The sequence below is a fragment of the Gracilinanus agilis genome, chromosome 5, assembly GCF_016433145.1.
Source record: "Gracilinanus agilis isolate LMUSP501 chromosome 5, AgileGrace, whole genome shotgun sequence".
NCBI classification, from domain to species: Eukaryota; Metazoa; Chordata; class Mammalia; order Didelphimorphia; family Didelphidae; genus Gracilinanus; species Gracilinanus agilis.
The window spans coordinates 205,554,256-205,571,942 of NC_058134.1; the positions used below are offsets into that span (position 1 = coordinate 205,554,256).

The 17,687-nt window shown below is 39.8% G+C and overlaps 1 protein-coding gene across 1 annotated transcript in view; it reads right to left on the reverse strand.

Moving 5' to 3' along the window:
• Window positions 1-255: 255 nt before the first annotated feature.
• Window positions 256-17,687, reverse strand: part of SLC6A12 (solute carrier family 6 member 12) — a 39,974-nt gene continuing 22,542 nt past the window's right edge. The window contains exons 8-15 of the mRNA XM_044677496.1: window positions 16,580-16,683; window positions 15,152-15,276; window positions 14,704-14,816; window positions 11,859-11,996; window positions 11,433-11,535; window positions 7,540-7,640; window positions 1,976-2,146; window positions 256-1,459 (exon numbers count right to left, since the gene is read on the reverse strand). Coding sequence (XP_044533431.1) covers window positions 1,322-1,459; window positions 1,976-2,146; window positions 7,540-7,640; window positions 11,433-11,535; window positions 11,859-11,996; window positions 14,704-14,816; window positions 15,152-15,276; window positions 16,580-16,683 — 993 coding nt within the window. The 3' untranslated portion in view covers window positions 256-1,321. The remainder of the gene's footprint in view (window positions 1,460-1,975; window positions 2,147-7,539; window positions 7,641-11,432; window positions 11,536-11,858; window positions 11,997-14,703; window positions 14,817-15,151; window positions 15,277-16,579; window positions 16,684-17,687) is intronic.

Sequence of the window (17,687 nt, forward strand, 5' to 3'; positions counted from 1 at the left end):
AAAACAGGGATCCTCACACCTTGATTCCAGCTCTTAGAGGTTCACCAAAGTTGGTCTGATTCAAAGGATGTAACATAACCAATCCCATGTGTAGGGAAAGTTGGAAAGTTGCCCAGTCAGATCATACCTAGTGATCAGCATTTGTCTGATATTCGAAAGAAGTGAGCCATCTTCCTTCTGGCTACCTTCTCTCTCTGGCTATAAGAAACCATTTTGAAGTCAATAAGAATGTCTTTCTCACCATCCCCAACTGGCTCCAAGAACTTCACAATTTTATTTCTATGTCCTGCTTTAAACTTTCCTCCAAAGTAGAATAATTTGTACAAGTCCTGGTAGGGTTAAAGGGGCTAAGGAGGGCAAGGGCAGAGGGAAAATGGTGTGTTCAGTTTTTCTTGTGGCAATTGTCTCCTTGCCCCACTTCCCAGTGCTATTGTTTCTGATGGAATGAAAACATGGAACTAGGGGATCACTAATGAGGAACAGTTACTTCCAGAGACTTTGTGGGCATTGATAGTAACATGCCAAAAAACTTTCCTTTTGATTGGTTCTCCTTACCTGGGGGTAAGAGTTTCCATTAAACCTTAGGATTAAAATCACCAGGTTCTAGATTCTGTCCTTTCCCCTTCCCATTTCCCCTGTTCCAAGGGAAGACTATTTCTAGGACAATTTTGAAGACATGACTGCCTACTAATCAATTTTAATGGAAGTACTGAAACATAATGGGCATATTTTCTAATGCATTCCACGTCTTTGCATGTTTTGAGGGGACCCCCAAATCAACACATAGTACATTTCACATGAAATCTCCTTACATCATGGTAATTCTATTTATAATCCTCTCACCAGAAATGTGCTCCAACAGAGATCCCCTCCCCAACACACAAGCCATACCGCATGGGGTATGGCTTTAGATGTTCTCTCCTAATGTGACATACTCTAGTCAAATAACTCTCTCTCTCTCTCTCTGACCTTCCTCAAATTCTCACAACATACTGATTTGCAAAATGATTCCTTTCCCCTATGTATAAGATAGTGTATTCCAACAAGACACCCCTTTATCGCATGGCATGTACCAGTGATAACATCTTTAACCAAGTCATTTATGCTCATCCAGGAAGAAGCAGTTAGGAATATAGCTGCACCACCTGAGGAAATGATAGGAATTTGGCCCTTGCTACAAGGGAAGCCATTTTCATTCCCATTTTTTGCATGATAGAATTAGAACAAGGGGGGGAATAAGGGAATGCTATCTGATAAGAAGGCACTGAAGAGGCTCATCTCAAGTTTCTGACTATTAATCTCTCCAAGCTCCCACCGTGGTCTACAGGTGAGTCTCTTTCTCCAAGGTCATCAGTCCCTCTTTAGCTGGAGAAAATGAACAACTCGGCCTATGAACACCATCGGAATACCGCTTGGGCTGCGGCAGATCCAAGGCTGGGGAGATAAGTTGTTGAAGGCGCTGTGGAGAGAACAGATAAGATGGAGATGGGTAGAGAGAGAATCATTCTTAAAATCCACCAGTCTGTGTAAGGTGGAACCTACTTTCTCTTCCTACAACTTGCTGGACCAGTGGAGATCAGTTCACTACCTGATGTCTGAACATGAACAAAGTGGAAATGACCTGGCACCTCATTCATTTACAATATGGGAAATGTCTTTGCACTTTCCATATGGTGCATTCCATTGGGTCTCTTTTTACATGCACACACAGGTATACAAAAACATCCACCTCACAGTGCCTTCCAATGAGACTAATACTAATAAAATGCATTCTAATAGAACTCCACTAGGTTCTGTGGGAAATGGCAGAGGGTGCCCCTTAGTTTTACAACATGATATAGCATCCCAGGTAATCCTTTTAGCCTAACCTCCATGTGCACTCTCAGCTCCCAGATTTTGTTCCCTGCATGAGATCTCTCTGCAGTCCTTTTCTATCATGTCTCCCATCCCCTCCCTTCTTCTCCTATCCTCTTACCTTCTTGAAGGAGCCTTGACTCTTCAGTAAGCCTATAATGAAGAAGATTGGAACACAGACCATGGAAGAGAGTGCCAGCATCCAGCCAATTGAATATCCCCATGGTGGGTACACATAGACATTGTTATATTTGAGGGGTGTGTACTTGATCAGGGAGAACAGAAATGTGGCCTGGGTAAAAGAAGGGACAGTGATGGGTAGGACGGTGGTCCATATGATGAACCATTAATTGCAGAATCAGATTCAAAGTCATTTAAGAATTGGACTTCAGTGGCCATCTTGACCAACCACGCACAAAAGGAATCCTCAATTAACCTACCTCTTTTCACATGATAGCTCCTCAAATTCTTGAACTCAGTTATCACGTCTCCCCTGGTTTTTCTCTTCTCTAAGCCAAACACGCTAATTTCCTGCAACCAAGCCTCCTGTGTCATGGACAAGTCATTCTCATCCTTGGTTGTCCTCATCTGGATATTCTCTGGTTTATCAATGTCCTTCTAGAGGCATGGGGACCAGACCTGAACACACTACTCCAGATGTGATTTGATGATTATAGACTACCTTGAGATGATCACCTCTCTTTTCCTGAAAGCTACGCCCCATCTTCATGCAGCTCAAGATTTCACTGGCTTTTTTGTAGCTGAATCATATATTGATCTTTTAACCCACTAAAAATCAAAGATGTCCTTTTCAGAATAGCTACTCTCTGGCCATGCCTTTCACATCATATATTTTTGTGCCCAAGTACGAGTCTACATTATCCCTATTGAATTTTGTCTTATTAGATTCAGCCTACTACCTAGCCTGTTGAGATCCTTTTGGAGTCTGACTCTTTCATCTAGTATATTATCTATCTTTCTCAGCTTTGTGTCATCTGCAAATATAATGAGCACCTGCCTTAATCCAAGACATTGATAAAATACATAAAACAGCATGGGACCAAGCACAGATCCCTGGAGAACTCCAAAAGAGACCTTCCATCATGTTGACTCTGAGTTGTTAATAATTAACAGCTACTGCCCATTCAACCATTCAATCCCAAATTCATCAATTCTGATTGATCTGATTGTATTATCTTCTAATCTAGGTCTCTATTTTCTCCACATGGGTAGTATAAGATAGTTTATCAAAAGTTTACTAAAATGATCAACCACAACTCTAGAGGACTAATCATAAAGCACACTACCTCCTTCCTAATAGAAGAGTAATGGACTTAAGGTGCAAAATGAGACATATTTGGGGGCATTAGAAATATATGTATGTGTTTTGCTTTACTATGTTTATTGCTTACAGGGATTGCATTTTATTTCTTTTTGGGTGAGATTTGGGAGGAAGGGAGAAACTAGTGAAAGTGTTACCAAGAAGAAAATGAAAAGAAATCAAAGTATTTTTTAACGCAAAAACCACCACCACCACCACCCCAAAAAAAAGAAGTCCAGAGGGAAACGCAGGCAAGCAGGACAACTTTGAAAGTAACATGCTAATAAATAAATAGATATGCATATGTATATTTAAAACAAGTTGCATGTAATTTATCATTTTATCTATAATCCTGTTTTTCTGTTCTGTCTTGTTGATGGAAACATTCTCTTTTTCTATGGCTATTAATGTCAAATTTTAAAAACTTAAGCTTGCTAAAATCTAGGTAAACTATATCCACAGGAGTCCTTCTGCTAGTTTAGCCATCCTGTCAAAAAAGGAAATAAGTTAGATGGCATGCCCATGATGAAATCATACTGGTTCTTTGAATCACCACTTCCTTTTCTGGATGTTGGTCAACCATCTCTTTAATGATCCTTTCTATAGCTTTTTCTAGGAACCAAAATCAAGCTCAATAGCCTATAATTTGTGGACTCTCTTTTTTTCTTTTTCCCTTCCTTCCTTTCTTTCAAAACTAGGATATTTACCAGTTTCCAATCATACCATCCTTCTTCTTTTTCCCATGATCTTTCAAATATTGCTGATAGTGACTTGAATTCATCAAGGGCTACTAAATGATCTCTTACTATCTCCTTACTTATCTTGTGAGTATCATTTTCCTATTAGTCATTTTAGTCTGTTATTTCCAGTACGAAGGTCATTCTTCTTTGAAGAGAAAGCAGAAACAAAGTAAGAATTTAGCAGCTCTGCTTTTTTCTCAGTTGTTAGTTATAATTATCTCATCCATCTCAAGCAAAGGTCCTAACCCATCTTTTATCCTTGCTCCTCCCTCCATATAACCTAATGTGTCTATTGTTCTTATCTCTCCTCAGCTCAATTTCAGTTTTAGTTTTATTAATACAACTGCTTCTTCCATCTTCTGTATGTTACTTTCTTTTAAAACTAAATTTGTTGGTGAATTTCCTGTATATCCACAAAGGTCTTTTCAGATAAATCCATTTTCCCTCTTTACTAGAATTGTTTCTATCTATGTCTTTACTTCTGGAACATCTCTCTTCTCTTCTGGGCAAACTTCTCCCTACTCATTTCACTCCTTGGTTCATTACTTTCTTCTCTGAACCTTTTGAAATCTGCTTTTTTCAAATCTGGGGTACATGTCAGATTATGCAGAGGAAGAGAAAGATGATAGAGGAGAAGAAAGAGAAGAGAAAGAGAAGGATGAAGAAAAGGAAGTGGGGAAGGGGAAGAAAGTTCAAGTGGATGTTTGAAGTCCCCCATCACTAAAGTATGCCTCAGTGAAAGACTTATCTTTCCTAAATTCCTTTATTTCTTCTTTCTGTATTGGATTGGGTGGCATAGATTTTCTAATAACAAAAGCAGTTCTGTTGTCCCTCCTTGACTTTTGCCCAGATGATCTCCATCATGCCCCTTCCCTCTGATTCCTGGATTTTCTCACATGAGTTTGCCTTCATAAAATACTAAGCTACCTCTTTCTTCTCCCCTTCTCCATATTTTTGTTTATCTTAATTACTTTGAATAAGACATTTATATTAAAAAAAAAATAAGGGGGCAGCTGGGTAGCTCAGTGGATTGAGAGTCAGGCCTAGAGACAGGAGGTCCTAGGTTCAAATCTTGCCTCAGATACTTCCCAGCTGTGTGACCCTGGGCAAGTCACTTGACCCCCATTGCCCACCCTTACCACTCTTCCACTTAGGAGCCAATACACAGAAGTTAAGGGTTTAAAAAGAAAAAAAATTTAAAAAAATAAGCCAGTCATGTGGTGAGATGACACCTATGAGGTCAAATTTACCATCTTGTTTTAGGACATCTTATTGTTGCCTAAACATAGGGTATTTGTTGTTATTCTTTTTTTGTTTGTGCTTACTCTCTATAATATCTTACTTTAAGGATATACATAGGTAGACTTCTCATTTGTCCACCCTTTTCGATTAGATTTGCAAGACATCAACAGATTATGTTATGTATACTGCATCTTTGGTCAAAAATCTGTCATCCATGTAAACTGGGATCCAGAATCTAGATCACATTCTCAGATGCCATCCTCTTGGTCACTTCCCAAGATAATTATTTTTTTTCTTTCTGCATTCCTTGGCTTCAATGAGCATCACTGAAGAAAATACAACTTGTGTTCCATGGTCTTCGGTTTCTTTGCCAAGACTTTATAATCACTGACAATACTTTTGTGGTTCTTTCTGATACCAATTTTTTCTCATTAATCACTAAAAGTGAGAATTTTTCAACCATTTTGGTAAGTCTTAGGAGGTTCTCTGTTATTCTCAGTCCAACCCCTGCTCATTCTCTGTACCACCAAGATATGGCAAAGATTGAAATACAAGGAACCTTGGAAATACAGAAGGTTAGAGTGTGTGTATAGGAATCAGTCTGGTGTTCTCTTCAAAATGAAAAAAAAAAAATCAGGATTGTTGGATCTTTAAACACTACTTAGGAAGTCATTTAGTCTATCCTGCTGTTTTCAAGCAGTCTGCCCCTAATCATATGAGAATTCTAGCATCAAGGATGGTAATGCTTCCGCCACCAAAGACGACTTTTATTAAGGCATTTGAAGGGTCAGTACAAGTCAAGGGTACTTCTTTTCTAAACATAACTGGAAATAGACGTTAAGTCTGACAAAAATCAGAAGTAGTGAATCTCTTTTAGAGGATGCAAGAGAAGACAGGATAGGAAAGTTGTGAGGTTCTTTACTTACATCCATGTTAGAAATAAGGAATGAAGGAGATATGAGGGAGGGGATGAAAATAGTGGGATGTAGTGAAAAGAAGACTTAACAGTCAGGAGAGTACCAATTCCAATACTTAATAGTTATGTGGACTTTTGAGAGTCACTATATCTTTCACTTTCCTCTTCTGAAAAATAACATTTGTATAATGTATCTTATGGGTGATGAATTTACTTCAAACACCTTAAAGTGCTCTAAAAATATTCGTTGTTCAGAAGCAGGCTGAGGCCCTTTCCTAACTCATTCCTAAATATCATTTGTATAATGTGAATTCAGTGTCCTCAATTAAAGCCCTCAGTCCCCAAATCTTATGTAAACTTAATCAAAATCCCATAAAGACAACTTCACACAGTGAAATGGTTTTTCTTCCATTCTTGACAAACATCGAATTAATCTTCTTTTTTTAGAAAACAATCAAGTTTAGGAAGAAACTGGAAAATAGATGAAACTAAGATAATATAGAGAGAATGTTCCTTTTATTAGCCAAAGGAAGTTGCCTTGGATTCAGTTATACTCTGGACAAGATCTTAGTTTTCTGGAACGATATCATCTCCAAGGATGGACCTCCCAACATGGCTATTATTCTGTTTGATGAACCAAAAACCCTAAGCAGAATTTTCTGTATTTGGCTTATCTCTGTAAAATATTGATTTTGTTTCTGAATGCTATAAAATATATGAAGACTTTACCTGGCCAGAAAGTTTCAGTAAACATTAGAAACCATGTAGAATATAGAAATTATATGTAATGTTTACACATATTATACATCTATGTATATATGTTGGTAATGTTTACATATACATGTGTATTAATATATCCATCATTGTAATATGCACATGTTAATACTAAGAATATGTGTGTGCCTACGGATAGAGTGCCAATCCTGGAGTAGGAAGGACTTGGGTTCAAATCTGGCTTAAGATATTTCCTAACTATGTGACCTTGGGTAAGTCACTTAACCCCAATTGCCTAGCCCTTGCCATTTTATGTCTTAGAATTGATACTAAGACAGATGGTAAGGATTTTTTTAAAAATGGAGATGAAAAGACAGAGGCAGCGGTGAAGACAGGGGCACTTAGACAAAGAAAAAGAGAAACATATACATTTAGGTACTTGGATAAGTAGGCAGGAGATGGTTTTGACAATAAAATTGGGCCAGAATAATCTCTAAGAAGAGATATTGAGAAGACATACAAGACTATTACTGAAGAGAACTATTGATTAAAATAATAAACATAATACACACCAATTAAGTACCTACCATTCGCATAGCACTGTGCTGGCACATAGGATAAAAAGACAAAACCAAAGCACTTATTTACTGTTCTTGATAAGAAAAATAAAACATAGGGCTTAAATATTTTTTTCCTATTTTTCTAAGAGTTCTAGTTTAGGAGTAAAGTAGCTGGACTAGAGGATAACATACCAAGCAAAGTCCAGGAGTTAGGAAAAGCCAGCAGATCTTCACCAGTGGCCATGGCCGGTAGCCAATCATGTCTTCAACATTATCATAGAAACGTTCGGCTCCTGGAATAATGGGCATAGAGGGAGCAGAGAGAGAGAGAGAGAGAGAGAATGGCAATGAGAGAATGGAGCTAAAAAGGAATCATCATGGTAATTCAGTGTTCCCTGCTGGAAATGGAAGACAGGGACAGGGGAAAGGAGAGAGGACTTCTCAAAATTATCACTGGAAGTTCCAAGATAACCCCAAGGCTCTCATGATTTTCAAAAAATGCTATCCACAGCCAAAGAAGGAACTATTGGAATCTGATTGCAAATCAAAGTACAAAATCTTTCCTTTCATTTCCTTTATCAGCTTTTTTTTATTGTATATGTGATATGTATCTTCAGTCACAACATGGGGAAGATGGAAATATGTATTGCATGAATGTACTGACGTAGCCTATATCAGACCATCATGAAAGGATGGGAGGAAGGGAAGGAGAAAATCTGAATCATAAACTGTCAGAAAACAATTGTCAAAAAATATATATGTAGTTGACAAAATATAAAATTTAAAAAATAAAATAAATGATCATCGAGAAATGACGAGATGGGGAGAATACAGAGTCTATCAAAATGACAGTGAACCAGTGTAGTATAAAGATCTGAAGTCAGGAGAGATGTGAGTTCAAATTTTATTTCTGACACTTTAGTCTTGGCTTCTTCATCTGTAAAATGGTGAGGATCAAAAAGATATAATGGATATTTAAAAGTGCTTTGCAAACTTTAATGCATTATATACATATTACTCTTCTTTTTGGAGAGCTCCTGGTTTGTAATATATTGAAAATCAAAAGAATGAGAAGTCTATTCTCAGCTTTGCTATCAAGTATCTGTATGACCTTGGGCAAGTCAAGTGACTACTATGTGTAGCATCAATTACCTCATGTGACATCGGCAGGAAGAACTCCTTGCTTGTCTGTCCTTATGGGATTGATGCAAAATTTAAAAAACAAAACACTGGTTGTTTAAAAAAAACCACTTGGAATTCTTTTAAAATGTTTGGGATTCTTGCATTCTCAGTTGAATCTCATCACAGGTCATTATACTAGTGTGCGAGTAAGGTATAGGTTCAATAAAAAATTGGAACATAAGGGAGCATACAGGACTGGGACTTAAGAAGATATAGGCTCAAATACCATCTCTCAATTCAATTTAACAAGCATTTCTAAAAATACATAGTGGGCAGCTAAGTAGCTCAGTGGATTGAGAGCCAGACACGGGAGGTCCTAGGTTCAAATCTGACCCCAGACACTTCCCAACTGTGTGACCCTGGGCAAGTCACTTAACCCCCATTGCCTAGCCCTTACCACTCTTCTGCCTTGGAGCCAATACATAGTATTGACTCTAAGATGGAAGGTGAGGGTTTAAAAAAAAACACATAGGGGGCAGCAAGGTGGCTCAATGGATATTTAATGGATATTTAAAAGTGCTTTACTGCATTCAACTCTGGCCTCAGATACTTCTTAGTTGTGTACCCCAGGGCAGGTCACTTAACCCCTACTGCCTAGCCCTTACCATTCTTCCACCTTAGAATTAATATTTAATGTTAATTCTAAGACAGAAGGTAGGGATTCTAAAAAAAAAAATTCTTACTTTATTCCAGGCACTGTGCTAGTTACTGGGAACTTTGTGATCTTGAGCAAATTGTTAATTAATAGCAAACAAAAGTAGGTATGTTCTAGTGGTTGACACTATAGTATAATAACCTTTTTTTATTTTTTAACATTAGACAAGATGAAATTTCTTTTAGTCACTGTATTTATTCTACCTAAGATGGCCCTCAAGAAGCTCTCATGTTTAAAAACAAAACAAAATGTAATCCACAGAAAGTTAAAATGAATTCAGAGCAAGCTTCACAGAAATAGGTGTCTAAGATAACATTTTTCAAAGACTTATATTGAATACAGAGCAGCAAAATGAGACTTTAAAGTGCTTTAAATCTGTTTGAAATAAGTAATTAAAAATATGGCATGTTTCAGCTTATGGTCTAATTAATCTACTCTAGACAATAAAGTACCAACATCCTATATTTGATATACATTATTTATAAACATCCATATGTACAATTCTTTATAATAGCTTCTGAAGAGTTAGGGTTAGGATCGGGTTCAAAAGGGAGAATATGTAACAGTGAGGCTGCTATTCTGCATGCCTCACTATATATAATTGAATGCTTAAGGGGGTGGCGTGGGGGATGATGAGCAATTTCTGAGAAAGTGATCCTTCGGTCTTGAAAATCCCAATTCTGCCATACACTAGAAATTTCGAGGAAGCTCATTTCTATTTTATCATTTATTTTTATTAACAATATGATATAAATGTCAACACAACCAACTAAACTTGCTCAGTTGAGTTTCTCATTTGAATTGATTCATTTTATCACAGAATATTCTGACAGTTTCAGTCATTTCAACTCTATCAGTCAATAAATTAAGAATTTATTAAGCAACTAATATGAGTCAGGGCTATTAAATGGCATGGTGGATAGTCTCAGGTCTGGAGTCAAGAAGACTCATTTTCCTGAGCTCAGATCTGGTCTCAGACACTTACTAGCTGTGTGATCCTGGGCAAGTCACTTAACCCTATCTGCCTCCATTTCCTTGTCTATATAAAAGGAGCTAGAGAAGGAAATAGCAAACCACTCCAGTGTCTTTGCTAAGAAAATCTCAAATGGGGTGAAGAGTCAAACATGACGGTTATGACTGAACAACAATGACATGTTGCAGGTACTGTGCTAGAGATTCAAAAACAAAAGCAAGCCAGACAGAGCCTGCCTATATGCCACTTTTATTTCAATAGGAAGAGGAAAGAAAAAAGCATTTTTAAAGTGCTATAAAAATTATGAATTGCTGAGATTGAACACATAGAAGCATACTAAGGTCGTCTCTTACCCCTTTTCAAGATATTACTTGTATAATATTAATTGTATATATACATATATAATTACTCCTATAATATTAATTCAGCATCCTTAGTTCCTCTTTTAAAAAAATCAAGTTTAGGAAGAAATTGGGAAATACTTGAAACTAAGATAAAATAAAAGGAATGTTCTAGGAAAGAACTGAGAAATCATGAAACTACAATAAGATAGAATGGTCTAACACAGAATATACTAACACAGACAAGATTAATATGTAATTTTCTAAGTCGATATGCTGCCTGCAGGGATCTTACTCCCCTTTAGTGCCCCTCCCCACCATTTCTGTCTTAGTTTGGCGCCACTGTTGTAGGGGACACCACCACACCGAGAAGCTGGAAAAGACAACATCCAACATTCCTTCCAACTCTACTGGAAAAATAATGACTAGCTTTTAGTTATCGTATTTGTCAGAGAGATTAGTGTCATCCCAACACTTCAAGTCTATCAAGCTTTCATGCTTCAAGGTGACTTTGGGTTCTCAAAGCCTATGTTGGTGGGAAAAAATATATCTAGCAGGTTCTACCAAGACTGATATAGACCCAGCAAGAGAATGGACGCCAGTCATTCAAGGGTCAGCCTGATTCAAGTCAAAGAGGCTTACCAACAAAAAGTAATCACAAAATGGTGACTTTCTTTTTTTTCCTCATAAAAGCTCCTAAAGACTCTCTAGCAAGAAGAGGAGAGGTTGTTTTAGAGGAGGAGATCAGTGAAATCATGAGGCTTTTGAAATGTGAAAGAAACATTATTGTAACAACCACGACATGCTAGATGATAATCTTTGGGACTAGAGGGGCTGAATTCCAATGTCATCAAGGACTTGGTCCAAATATTCCTCTTCTCATATCCGTGCCCTGCCCCACGTTCTTCCCCCTCCCTCCATCCCTCATGCTTACCATACACCCAGCCAATGCAGATCACCTCTAAAAATGAAAGGAAGAGTAGGCACATGCCACTGGTGGCATAATAATCAAACAGCTGGAATACGTACATTCCACCCTGTGGAGAAAATAGCAAAGCTGAGCTCTTGTTGGAGGAGAATGTCTGGGACCTGGGATGGAAAAGTGGACCTTTAAGAATAGGAAATGCCCAGGCAATTTTGGGGCAGGCGCTGTCTTGCCAGGCTCTTGGGTGGTTCTTCCTCATACCCAGTTGGGATGAGCCCCTAGAGATCCTCCCTTTCTCCCCTTCCAGTTAATCCATGAACAGAAGGTGCCCAACCCTTCTGGGTGAGGACAGGAGGAGACTCCATCATTTAAACCAATGTCCTTTTGCAGCTTGGGGTCCAATATGCCCACCAGCTCCCCCTCTGTCCCTCTTACCTCAGTGACAAGGAGAAGTCCGATCAAGTAGAACACGACAGCCATGAAGAGGATGAGGAGTTCCCTCCTCCCTGGCTTCCGTAGCTGCCTGGGGAACATGTCCATGGAGGCTGTCACCAGGCACTCCATACAGACAAACTGTGGGTGGGGGAGGAGGAGGAGGGTGGGAGGGGAGAGGGGAATATGAGGGCAGGTTATTCTCCCCTCTTCCCCCTGTCCTCCCCCAGAGAAGGCCCCCTAATGCTGCTTCCTCTTACACATGCATCCTGAGATATGGGAGGAAATGGGGCCAAGTGGGGAGGGACTGGGCAGCCAAGGAGAGGGAGCTCAGGGGTAAGGTAAATTATGAGATAGTGGCCTCATCTGAGTGTTGGCATGCAGCTGGGACTAACATCTTATCAGTGGCCTCAGCATAGCTCAGCAAGGACCCTGAGCTCTCAGAGGCTATACATCCAGAGTCCATGACTGTCATGGTCCTAGCAAGCTGGAAAGGCTTCAGGTATGACAGTACCTCTCATCTCAGGGCCAAGGGGTTTCCAGTCAGTAAAGCTCATCATCAGAAGGTTTGCTGGTGTGTGTTTTATTGTTGTTATTGTTATTGTTGTTGGGGGGGTTGTCACAATAAATCATAAACCTATCTCCAGAAGTGTGATTAATTTGCTCCCTGTGTCAGGGTTGGGGAAGGCATACATGTAGCAATCAATTCACAAATCCTAGAAATATGGAACTCAGCATGACTACAGATTTTTGAATCTATCCTGATTGGGAAGATTGTGTCTTACAGGTGGAGCCATTCTAAAGTGGCTATTCAGATGGTTAGAAGTATCAGCCTAGAAAGTGGATAAGAAAGAGGACAAGAAGAAAATGGGAAGTGGCTGAAAGAGAAGAGCATTGTGGGAGCCAGAAGTTAGTGTCCACCTGTTTCACTAGATTAGGAGCATTTTAGGATATGATGGCCATGATATGCAACTTGAAATTTCTTTTTGCTTCATTTTTTCCTTCTTTCCCTTTGATGTATGTCAAGTCTTTTTTTAATCTAGTTTCAAGTCCCTAATGCTAAAAAAACTGAAAAAGAAATAAAAAAGGAGATAGGCCAGAATAGGCAAGAATCAGGGCTATGGTGGATGGATGCAATGGGACTCAGCAGGAGCCCCTCTGGTCTGAAGGTTCCTCGGCCACTTCCAGAGAGACATGTGCTCAAACTCAGTGCTCAAGGAGCTGTACTTTGAGGTGATGAAACAGTCACTGATTGGTCCCTTGGTTCCCATAGCAGCAGCAAGATGGTTTGGATGATTTGCATCAAAGATGATTGGCCACTGAGCAGGAGGTGTTGCTCCCTCAGGAGACTTGAAGAAGAGGCAACTTCTACTATCCTTTCTTTGTTCCTGTGCATCAAGCATGATGGGGCCTCTCTGAGCCTCTACCTCAGACTCCATTGAGGGTGGAAGAAAAAGAAAATATTTCTCCACTCAAATTCTGGAAGTGATAGTAGTGGCTCACCCATGGCAATGAGAACATGTGCTGGACTAGATAAATTTGAGATTAAACCCCGTCTCTGGCTACCTCTCTTGGTTTCTGGGGTTTTCCCAGAGCAGATGTGGCCAAAGAGTGACATTGAGAGAGTCATTTCTTGCTTTGGAAGCAATCTCATGAGTTCAAAAAACCAAGAGCTCGTGTGCCTGGTATTCATTGAAACTACTTCTCTGAGGAGAAGATGACCATTCCCAGGAGGACGAGCTCAAACTATTCCCTGGCTTTCCAGAAAATATAGATCTTGAATGCATTTATAGGACAGTGTAGTATAGAGATGAAGGTAAAATGTCTATCAGCAGTTTCATAAAGTACTCCAAATTTTTAACATTTTGAGTATTTAATTCCCAGGCAAGTATTATAGAAGTGAGGAATTATTCTACTATGTTTTAAGGATTTGTCTTGTGTCTTTTTGTTTCAAGCACTTTTTTGTGGTGAAAGAAATAAATAGCTGTCCTATACTTGACTTATCTTGTGCACTGATCATTTCTCTTTAAGGGACCTTGATAACCCTTTTTGGAAGTCCTTTAAAAAGCCTTAAGACATTTCCCCTGTGCCTCAGAGGTGAGGGAGTAATGAACCAGAGAGCATGAGAAAAAATCTGATTTCCTATCCTTTACAAGGTCTGTCTATTTCCAGACAGAGTTGGGGTCCTTTGGCAAGAGTTGGTACCTTTTCCCTGAGCTACGGATTTTAAAGAAATATAGAGGAGTACATACTTAAACGCTAATCTCCCTTCCCATCATCTTTCCTCAGGCTAATTCTACATTTGCCAAATCCAAGTTAATAAGACAGGATGGAAAGGCCCATAAGGAAAAGTAGATCTCAAAAGTGGCTCAGGAGAAGGAGAGCAGAGAAAGCAAGCTACCTACCTAGAGGGAGAGGGGAATTCGGCTTCATACAAATCTAGAGAGAGTTCATTCAGCAGGCACATCTGATGCCACAGATCCATGAGACAGAAAGATAATCAAACCACTTATATGTGTGGGAAAGAATCCTAGATTTGGAGTCAAAAGCCCTGGGTTTGAATCTTAGCTCCGCTAAATATCCTTTGTGTATGAACTGAAGTCTCTTCACCTCCTTTGGACTTTGTTATAAAATGAGTAAGTCAGGCTAACTGGCTTCTGCTTCTAAGATTCCAGTTCCCAAATCTATATAAATGGCAAGGCTAGCAAATAGAGCAATTGAGGAAGTGAGCACTCCAACTAGGGGAAAAGGTCCAAGATGGTGGCAGTTTGTCCCATTAGACCTATAAAAGGAAGGAACTGAGAAGTAGGGTGAAGGGGAAGTGGGTGTGTGTCCCTGCTGCCCTTACCTGGCTATCCAGTCCCAAGAATATCAGCATGATGAAGAAGAGACAGGACCAAAGCTGAGATATGGGCATCATGGTTACTGCCTTAGGGAATGCAATGAAGGCCAGGCCAGGACCTGTGAAACATCCCACACTGCCCAGTAAATAGGAGCAAGGACCTTCTCAGTTTTACCCTCTACCCAAAGATCCCTTTCTCCAACTCCTCATAAGAAAATGAGCAGAAACCATGACTGGAGCCAAGGACAGAAACCAAGAGATGAGGAATGAGCTCACTGGCACAATCTCATGGCTCAAGTGCCTCACAAACAAGATATGGACTGCGGGAAGCTCCTTTGCAGTTTTTGCCATGCCTGGGGCTCTGGGGTGAGTGGTCAGGGGAAATGATTGAGGATCCATATTCTTACTCACCCCATCTTTCCAATATGATCTCCTAAAATGTGGCAGCACATACCTGATTCTGCCACTTGAGAGATGGGCATCCCTTGCTCCTGAGACATGAAGCCCAAGATGGAGAAGACAACAAAGCCAGCCACAAAGCTGGTTGCACTATTCAAAAAGCAGAGGGCAATACAGTCCCTGGGAAGAGAAGACCACAGAAAATGAGACAGAGCAGAGGAAGAGAAAAGTAAGGAGAGGCACAGATGAAGGGAACAAAATTAGGAAGGGAGATGGAAAAGGAAGGAAAAAGAAAGAAAAACAGATGGGGAGATAGAAGTCGGTATTTCCTGAGTCCAGTATTTTTTCCATTATATCATAATACCTCCATTGTTTGTTCTGCTATCATGTCCCCCTTAAGACTTCTCTTCTCTGGGCTAAACATTCCAGGTTATTCATATGAAATGGTCTAGACCAGTGATGGGCAAACTTTTTAAAGAGGGCACCAAAGGAAAGGAAATGCTCATCTGTCTGTCTTCACTCTTTCCAAGTTTCATTGTATTGTAGCATACTCATTGTATTCGTCAGATTAGGAATAATGTTGTGGGGCCCAATAGAACATTTCAGGGGGCCTCATCTGGCCCACAGGCTGTAGTTTGCCCATCACTGAGCTAGAATACATCTACCATATACTGGTTGCTCTCCTTGGAACCCACAATATTTGTCAATGTCCTTTCTAAAAATCTGACCTTCAAAATATATTATACTACAGATATAGTCTGACCAGAACGAAGCAGAACTACCAGTTCATTCATGATGTCCTTCTTAATGCAGTCTAAGATCTCATTGGCTTTCTGAATGCCAAGTTATCTTGTTGATTCTTGTTGAACCTGTGATCCACCAAAAAAGCCTGAGATGCTTTTTTTTTTCATGTGAACTATCGCCTAGCTATGCCTCCTTCAACTTTTACTTGTGTAGATGATTTTTTGACAAAATGGGCCCTTAGAATCATAGATTCCATTAGCAGAATGGGACCATAAGAGATCATCTCAGAGACTCCCAGCCTCTACTCATTGCTGAGAGCTGAGAACAAAAATGCTAGCACGGTGAGGTTGGGATGATCGCCTAAGAGTTCCTGCTTGAGTAGGAACCAGCAAAAAGCCTTGGTCAAGCGGACTCTGGCCTCCTCCCCGCTAGAAATCTGTCACTTCACTAGAGAAGGCCAAAAGTTCCCATAACCTTTGTAAACCAGTCTGAGATGCAGAGGCCAATTCTTGAACATAAAAATCTCTCCTCTACCCCAGAAGAATGAACATTGCCTGCTCTTTCACTCCGTCACTCAGCCTTTATAAGGTTTAATAGCCCACATAATCAGCTATTTCTCACTTCTAACTTAAAATACCATCTGCTTCCCCTCAAGTCAGTTCCCTCTTGTCTAATCTTAGTATTCTACAACTTGGAGGAATAGCTAGGAAGGCCAAAGCGTAGACAGGTTCCTCCCTACCTGTAACAGTTGTTGTGGTATTTGTTGTAGCTGCCCAGGGCGGTGAGGCAACCCTGACTGATGGCAAAGGAGTAGAAGATCTGAGTGCCTGCATCCATCCACACCTGTAATCATCCAAGAAGCATGTGGTCAGTGGGGAGAGAGGTAAGAGTCCAGAGCTACATTGAAGGGAAAGACCAAAGCCAGCAAGCATTGGGCATCAGGATTCTGGTTTCCAATCCCACCTCATCTGCTGAGGTGCTGGAGGATCTTTGGAGCAGTTGTTCTTTCCCTAATCTTAAAATGAGGGAGATGGTGACTTTTTAGGACACCACTTGGCAACCGACAACTGGCACGAAGAATGGCTTTTGCAACAGCAACCAGGCTAGTTGCCACTACTATGATTTCTCCCTGACTGCTTTTTGAGTCTGCCTGATGCCAATTTTGCCCAGCGTCAATAAGAGTTGTTGTTTCCTTATGCCTGGCATACCAGAAGAATCATGAGATCATTTTATTCAAAGCTCAAAGGGATCTTAGAGGTCATCTAGTCTAACCTCTTCAATCAGCCAACAAACATTTTTAAGCATTACCATGTGCCAGGCACTGTGCTAGGCACCGGGGATACAAATTTTAAAACGAGACAGTGATCGTCCTCAAGAAGATTACATTCTACCAAGGAATAAAACATGTTCCTAAGTAATTATGGGATGTATACATTTTTTTTAAACAGACAGTGATGGAAAAACGCATTAACAACTGGGGGAATAAGGTCTCTTGAAGGAAACGATGCTTGGGATGAACCTTGAAGGGACCTAGAAACCCCAAGTGACAGAAATGAATTGAAAGCGCATTCCAGGTATGGTGGAAAACCTGTATGAAGGCAGGAAAGATGGACTGTCATGGGCAGGCAACAGCAAGGAAGCCAATTTAGAGTATAAAGTATAGAGTATAAAGTATAAAATTGTTAAAGTATAAAGAAGAGAAATGTGTAATCATTCTAGAAAGATGTGCTTTTATTTTAGAGGAGAAATGATTAGCCCGAGGTCACACAGAGAGTAAAAACAGATACTAGACTCGAAACTCATGTCTTCTGGCTCCAAATTTAGTGCTTTTTCCACTATTCTATTAT